Source organism: Phaseolus vulgaris, chromosome 9 (assembly GCF_000499845.2).
Source record: "Phaseolus vulgaris cultivar G19833 chromosome 9, P. vulgaris v2.0, whole genome shotgun sequence".
In the NCBI taxonomy this organism is placed as follows: domain Eukaryota; kingdom Viridiplantae; phylum Streptophyta; class Magnoliopsida; order Fabales; family Fabaceae; genus Phaseolus; species Phaseolus vulgaris.
The window spans coordinates 33366611-33373696 of NC_023751.2; the positions used below are offsets into that span (position 1 = coordinate 33366611).

The 7086-nt window shown below is 29.8% G+C and overlaps 2 protein-coding genes across 5 annotated transcripts; one reads left to right on the forward strand and one right to left on the reverse strand.

Moving 5' to 3' along the window:
* Nucleotides 1-2966: 2966 nt before the first annotated feature.
* LOC137820795 (uncharacterized) lies at nucleotides 2967-5360 on the forward strand. Of its 4 annotated transcripts, XR_011082687.1 has the most exons (7): nucleotides 2967-3324; nucleotides 3439-3489; nucleotides 4027-4160; nucleotides 4262-4373; nucleotides 4478-4589; nucleotides 4852-4987; nucleotides 5089-5360. XR_011082687.1 is itself a non-coding variant. In XM_068625045.1 (5 exons), the coding sequence occupies exons 1-4, from the start codon at nucleotides 3031-3033 to the stop codon at nucleotides 4347-4349; spliced, it is 567 nt and encodes a 188-aa protein (XP_068481146.1). In that variant the 5' UTR covers nucleotides 2967-3030; the 3' UTR covers nucleotides 4350-4373; nucleotides 4478-4701. The 4 variants fall into 4 exon arrangements, 1 of the variants encoding a protein (XP_068481146.1); XR_011082686.1 differs by having other exon boundaries at nucleotides 4852-5360; XR_011082688.1 differs by lacking the exon at nucleotides 4852-4987.
* On the reverse strand, nucleotides 4723-6713 carry LOC137820796 (1,4-dihydroxy-2-naphthoyl-CoA thioesterase 1-like). The gene is made up of 3 exons (XM_068625046.1): nucleotides 6225-6713; nucleotides 5926-6117; nucleotides 4723-4945 (listed from the first exon to the last, which is right to left on the reverse strand). The coding sequence occupies exons 1-3, from the start codon at nucleotides 6363-6365 to the stop codon at nucleotides 4793-4795; spliced, it is 486 nt and encodes a 161-aa protein (XP_068481147.1). The 5' UTR covers nucleotides 6366-6713; the 3' UTR covers nucleotides 4723-4792.
* Nucleotides 6714-7086: the final 373 nt, after the last annotated feature.

Here is a 7086-nt window from a genome sequence, read left to right on the forward strand (position 1 = left end):
TTTTCTTCCTGCACCCCCACAATGTTATGCAAAGACAATTTATTCCTAACATTCTCTAAAACCCTAAAATACACACAACACCCACACTCTACTCTTTCTTCTTCATTTTCATACAGACAGACTGCATTGCTCTCTCAACAGTGGTGCTACTCCGTCTCTTGGCACAGGAAGGTGTTTCTCTTGGTGGTGATCGGTGGTGTATTCAACGACTTGGTGGTGGTTTGTCTTGGTGGTTCTCTGTTTGGAGAAGAAGATAAGTATTTTTTTTTTGGTTTTCAGATCTATAGTTATGTTTTTATTGCAAATTTACGTTTCTACCGTACATATGTTGTGATTCCAGACAGTGTAGTTTGCTAGATTTATGGAACAGGGAATCCACACTTTGTTTTTTTTTTATCTTCCAAAATATTGAATCCGCAAAACTCCCAGATTGGTGCATCCGTAAATCTTCTAAATTGGTGAGTCTTGTAATCTTCCAGATTTGTGGATTCATAAAATGTTTCCAGATTTTAGAATCCGTAATACAAAAAATGCATTTCCATAATTTAAAAAATGCAGGTGCCCCTTTTCAAATAAAAGGTAAATGCTAGTTTTGAAATTTTAAAAATTATGGGGTGCAGGAAGAAACTCCCGCTCTCGGATAAGAGATAGCCCGCAAGCCAACCCGATTAAAGAATCCTTTTAAAAATAAAATAAAATTTTATTAATTATAAAAAAACATATTTCTTTTGCTGAAAAATTTAAATTTTATCTATGTTTCAATTCATTCAATTAATATAAAAAAAATGAATTCAAGTACGAGGGTCGTTAGAAAATTTGACAAAATATAATTAAAATTTTGTTTTGCATATATTTTCTCTCTATATTTATGTAAGTATATCAAAGTATTTTATCAAAACAAAGTTTTGCTACAAATATTTTAATAAAGATGACTAATTTTTTAAAGACTATCTTATTGAAATCTCTTCTTTATATTATTTTTTTTATTAAAAAAATTTAAATATAAGATTTTACTTAAAACTAGATCCAATGTCACTCTTAATATTAACTTATTTATTAAAATAAAACATTATCTTTTTTTAGTACATTAAATTTATTTATTTTAAATAAAATAAAATAAAGGTCACACCGCAATAATATTTATTGTATTTTTTATACAATAAATATTTTCAATTTTATTTTTAGTATAATAATAAATTTTTTGAATAATTTTAATAACGCATACATAATTAGTTATTGATTTATGGTAATTGATCAATTAAATATTTAATTGGACATTGCAACATAGAGAAGATATGAGATATGTTAGTTATTTATGTGTATATGTTTAGAGTTTATGTTTAGACCACATGGAGTGGTTCCCATTTATTTAATAATTTTATTGCAGATAATTTTTTTTTTATGTGTATAGGTAGTCAATGACATTTATTTTTTTGCATTATTTTAACTAAAATAGTTTGTTGAAATGCAAAATACAATACTATATTCAAATAAACTTTTTAAAGAGCCCTTTTTCTAGAACTAAAATTTGTTGTGTCATGTGTTGAACGATATTTCAGTTGCCAGTAATAATGTTGGATTGCTGATTCATTCTTCCATTCTTTTACCAAAAAAGCTTTTACTTTTCTTACTAATTAACTGCATATTCCTTATCAAAAAATCCTTGCCTCCAATATTAAATCCCATCATGATTTAACATTAAAAATTGGGGAATGTTACGATTTTGAGATATCAACAATTAATTATTATATTTGAAATATTATCTGTTTTGAAGTTTTTTAATCTTCATATATGGTATATTATTATTTTAAAGTCTTTTTGAGTCACGATTTTATTTTTAAACGTATCTTAGTGGATTAAAAAAAATTGTATTTAAATTATCTTTAGTTTTGATTTTTAAATAATGTGTGATTATATATTAATCGTATGGATTAATTTTATTTTTATTTGATGAAATTTGATTTTTCAATCAAAATCTCTAAAACCAAAATAAAATAATAAAAATGAAGTTCAAAAGAAAAGAAAAGAATCTCATATATATATATATCACTTACTTTTTTTTTTTATGTTGAAACTATATTTCAACATGGGAGAAACACGTTTTTAGGAAAATGAATTTTGAGGGAGAAAAAGAGAATTGTGTCTTATAAAAAAACATAAAAAAAAGTGATAGAGAAACACATAAAATTATTTAAGCTTTTAGAGGACAAACATAAAAAAAAGGAAATAAGAAATAAACGAGAAATTATTTTATTAAATGCTGAAACGTGTCTTCAAAGGGTCGAGTTTTCTTATAGATTGATAGATAATAAAATAGGAAAAATAGACTAGTTTTACAGATAGTTTTAATGTGCACTACAATTTTAGTTTTGAAGATTACAAATTTATCTCATCATTTATAATAAAAATTACACAACTTTTATCCTTTCCATGTTGAATTAATTTGTGCTGTTTTATCGTCTATATTTTGAAATCAAACATTTAATAAATATATTTGTATTCTTCATTATCGTATTTTCTTTACCAAACTAACGTAACTTGAAAAATATATACGTATTAAGAAAAGATTGTGCAATTATATCTAGGTTTAACTATGCTTTTAATAATGAAAATCTTGGATAATTATAGTTTTGGTCTTGAAAATTGAAAAAAAAAAAATAGTTCGTCAAAATTGAAAAAAATAAATTTAGTAGTTAAATATTAAATTGAAAAGGCAAAACGACTTATTTGATTTAGAGATTAAGTTCTTTAGATTTATAATTTAAGATTTAAATTTTAAAGTTTAGAAATGATTTAAAGTCTATCAAATTTAATGTTTATAGAATAAATTACATATGTTTTAATTTTAAGAAAAATATTTTTGTAATTTGAGAGACGAAAGTCAGATTTTTTCCAAAGTTTTACAGATTAAATATATAATTAATAATTATCATTATATTACAAAAAAAAAGTGTGTGGGTTATTTTTGTGACAGTAGTTTGGGTTGAATCAGTTCATTGCAAAATCGGAAACTTTGCATCATAATTGACAATGTTCTCTCAAACGCATTTACTGTCTTCGCATCCTTTCAAGTTGAACGGGGTTTCAATGGCCGCCACCTTACGTGCCCCGTTCTCCGTTCGTGTCAGTATCTCAGCCACCTCGACGCCGGTCGCCGGGGACACAGTCCCGGCGCCGGTAATCTCAGAACAGCAGAAACCTGATTTTACGTCAGCATCGCAGTCGCTGGTCGTGGCAGCTTTGCCCATTGAAGTGGCAAAAAATCTAGGGTTCCGACCCAACCCTTACTTGGGGCTTCTACCACACTTGTTCGTCCTCTCCATGGTGCTATCTTATATCATTGCCCATTTGTTAAACAAATAAGAATGGAAATTGCATCTTTAAGCATTTTTGGCTTCAAAATCAAGTAAACTGAACCTGCGTTTTTCGGGCTTGCAGGCTTTTGGAGCGTTTTTCTCTGTAGCTCTGGTTTCCATTCCTACCCTAATTGTAAGTTAATATTTATCTCATGCACTCGGGAATATATTGATTAAAGTTTTAAATTGCGGCTTTTGTGATTGTTTAAGGTTTTGAATTGTTGTTTCGGTTTTGATTTTGCGGATAAATGCTGCTGATGTGATCAGAATTGTGGTTTCAATGTGATAGTAGAAACCTAACATCCTTGAGTTATTATCTCAATTTCAGTTGCAGACGTAAATGTTCTAGCAGAGACATTGCTTGACATTGCTGTTGCAGATGTTTCTTATAGTCTACGCAAGCTATATTTTAAGAGTGTTTTTAACAAATTTAACTTGTTAAATTATTCCTTTTAATCCTAGATGTATGTAGTGGTGTGTTGAATGGGGAATGTTCCGACAGTTATTGGTTTGGACCATAATTATACTATCTAAAAAAGTTTATATCATGAAAAGTTGTCGGTAAATGCGTCTGATATGTGGTCATGATGTGTTAGTGTGAAACCCATATATGTGCAGTGATGTGTTGAATGGATAAAATTCAAAGAGTTGCTATTTGTTTTTCGCACAGGCTTTTGGAAGATTAGGAGCTTCAGTGAAGAAATTGTCTAAGGTTGTTTCGGAAGAGGTGCCTGGGACTTTATCTTCCCTCAAACTTTCTAGTCTGGAGCTGAATGAATTAACCCAACAACTTAGTCTTCTCAGGCAATTACTGTTTTTCTAGCTTAATTTTTGTTCTTTTTGGTGAATACTTGCTGCTATTGTTAGTCAATCTCTGATGATGTTATGTCAATGTTTGGTGGTAGGCATAAAATTGCTGGTGTTCCTATGGGAACAAAGGGCATGAACACTGTCAGATCAAAATCCTCTCGCAAGAAGAACCCAACATCCTAACCTTTATAACGTTGAGTAAAGCTTGTATGTTCTGGAACTGAGCTTGCTTGGTTTTGTTGAATGGGAATCACTGAATAGATATACAACATTTTCAGCCTTATGATTTTTGTTGAAAATTGAAATTACAGGTTTATACTGAAATATGATCCCAAGGAACTGTTGGGCTTTTAACTTTGAAGCTGATGTTGCAAAATCATGAGAAAGAAGCTCTGTGCTAGTTCTCTGTTGATCCATTTATAGGTATTGACTCAATAAGTTGGCTTATTTGAGGCTGGGAGTTTTCTGGGGCATGTGAACCATATTTTAGATATATGATGTTGTGCATTAATAGTAGTTTCTTACATGTAACATACGTAAACATTTGGACCATTGGTTTAATATATAATTAATTCTATTCAAGCAGAATTTGAATTTCACTTTAAGAAAAAATGTCATAAATATGTTTACAGTTTTGCAAACTTCTTTAACGGTTCAGCAGCATCTTTTGCATGAACTGGGACAGGCATATTGGTTACTAGAGTTACTCTAGAAGATGAAACCAAGGATCTGCTTTGTGAGTTTGAAGCATCAATCTTCCATAGTCTCACCTCCCACACCTGCTACAGATAAAACTGCCATGACATACATTTCTCATATTTGTAAGCCTTAGTAGCAACAACATAGTAATTTGATGAACAGGGTCTTTTCTTTAATGTCTTTTATGGATGGTATCTAGCCAACAAATATTTACTCATTACAGAGATAGCAGATTGTTAGAGGCCCTTGTCAAGCAGAATGAAGCTAGGAATGTCTATAAGGCTATGGAAAAACTTGTACAAATACATTGTCCTCTCATTTCATCCTACTCAACTCTTTGTGGGGATAATTGGGATGTGATTTTCCATTAAGATTCACAATTTGTAACTGTTCTGGAGTGTGTTGGTGACTTTATTTGTAGTCGCATCTCTAATTCTAGCAATACTTTACCCAACATTTAAAAAATTATGAGATACATTGAATTATTATTTTTTATTTTTACTACTCGTACCTAGGTTAAATTTAAGAATACCTTTTGAATTTTATAATCTAAAATATATTTATTTTAAAAAAATGTTCAAAATTGTAAAATCTGAAAATTAATTCTAAATTTGAAATAACGAAAGATGTAAATAAGAGAAAATACAATTTCGAAGTGTAGATTTTAGAATTTACTTTTTTAAAGATAAAATAATCTTTTCTCAAAAATATTATGCTTATAATTATTAATTAAAATTTGAAATAAAAAATTGTAAAAATTGAAATTATAGGATAAGTGTGATAAAAGTGAGTGAATGAGAGGAATGAAAGTTAGGTGAAATAGAATCATTTTGATCCGTCCACTTGTCATTACTAAATGTGAAATCGAATTCTTCTGTCCTTTTCAATTTATTGCTATTGTCTTCGCAAGAAGAGATAAGGTTCATGATCTCAATTCCACTAACCAAAACAAACATGTTTCTCATTCATATCTCATATAATTATAGTCATTTGTTGAGTTTTATGCTATAAGAATTAAACAAAAACTGCAAAAAACATAAAGAATTTTCGTGGGAAGCACCTGAATTGTTTTGCCAACATTTAAAGGTTTAGCTTCTGCGTGCACCAAGTCACCCATCTCAGCTCGTTTCAAATGGTTGATGCTTAGTTGAATTCCAGCAACTCTTTTATACCCAGAAGCCATGTGTGCTCCCATGCTTGCCAAAGACTCTGCTATCAATGCTGAAACCCCTCCATGAAGCACCTTAAATGGCTGCCTCATGCACAATCAAAAACCATGAAAAATGTAACTTTCTGTAACATTCAGAAACACACACAAAAAACTTATTATTGAGAAAAAAAAAATGAAATTGGCTTGACCTGGCAGCACTTCTGGGTGACAAGGAGACGGCCAGTGATTTTTTGTGGTGATAATTCTTCAAGTTCAAACCCCATTAAATGAAGGGGTTGATCCAAAACAGCAGTTTTTGATTTTGATGATGATGATGGCTGATCCTCCATGAACAAATTAGATCAGATTAAAGCTACAAGCTTTCCCCTGTTGACAGATTATGTAATGGTGAAACTTTTTGTGAGTTGAGGCTTTGCAAAATGGGAAAGTTGTATGTATAATATTGACTAGAAAATTGTTGGGGTTGGTTGGTTGGTTGGAGGGTGGTTTAGGCATTTAGAGAAACATGATTTAGTGGTTGGTGAGTGGAGTTTTAAAAGTTTGGATAAGTCATGCAGAAGATGGAGGAAGGGTTCATCATGAGAGACATGGTGGATGTTAGAAATGGAGTTAATAAAACAGGATTTTTTCTTACGTTGAATCAAAGTCTTGGATTCTTTTACTGTTCAAAGATTGGTAGGGCGAATTTTTAGGCTAAATGGTTATTTTGATGGTTGAATATACAAATATAAAGAATGTGTTATGTTATTAAATTTTACTGGACCGTTATATAAAAAATCTAATGTTTAAAGACTAATTTAATATTAAGTTTATTTTTTAGTGACTAAATTAATATTGAATTATAAATTTTAAAGAACGATTTATTGTTTACTTGTATAATGTAGTTGTCATATTTGTCTATTATGATGGGATTATAGTGGATAATTATGTAAAAGAGAATTTTAATGGAGGTTAAAGCTTCTTTAATTTTTTAAATCATTAATAAAGTTGTAGTTGAAAATTATATGTTTTCAATGTTTGATTAAAAATATATGATTAAAAATGAGATAC

Coding starts and splice junctions, on each gene's coding strand:
- LOC137820795 (XM_068625045.1), top strand. CDS start 3,031: ATGTTCTCTCAAACGCATTTACTGTCTTCGCATCCTTTCAAGTTGAAC. Junction 3,490..4,026: donor TTTCCATTCCTACCCTAATT/GTAAGTTAATAT, acceptor TTTTTCGCACAG/GCTTTTGGAAGATTAGGAGC. Junction 4,161..4,261: donor CAACAACTTAGTCTTCTCAG/GCAATTACTGTT, acceptor GTTTGGTGGTAG/GCATAAAATTGCTGGTGTTC.
- LOC137820796 (XM_068625046.1), bottom strand. CDS start 6,365: ATGGAGGATCAGCCATCATCATCATCAAAATCAAAAACTGCTGTTTTG. Junction 6,118..6,224: donor TCACCCAGAAGTGCTGCCAG/GTCAAGCCAATT, acceptor TGCATGAGGCAG/CCATTTAAGGTGCTTCATGG. Junction 4,946..5,925: donor ATGTTGGCAAAACAATTCAG/GTGCTTCCCACG, acceptor TATCTGTAGCAG/GTGTGGGAGGTGAGACTATG.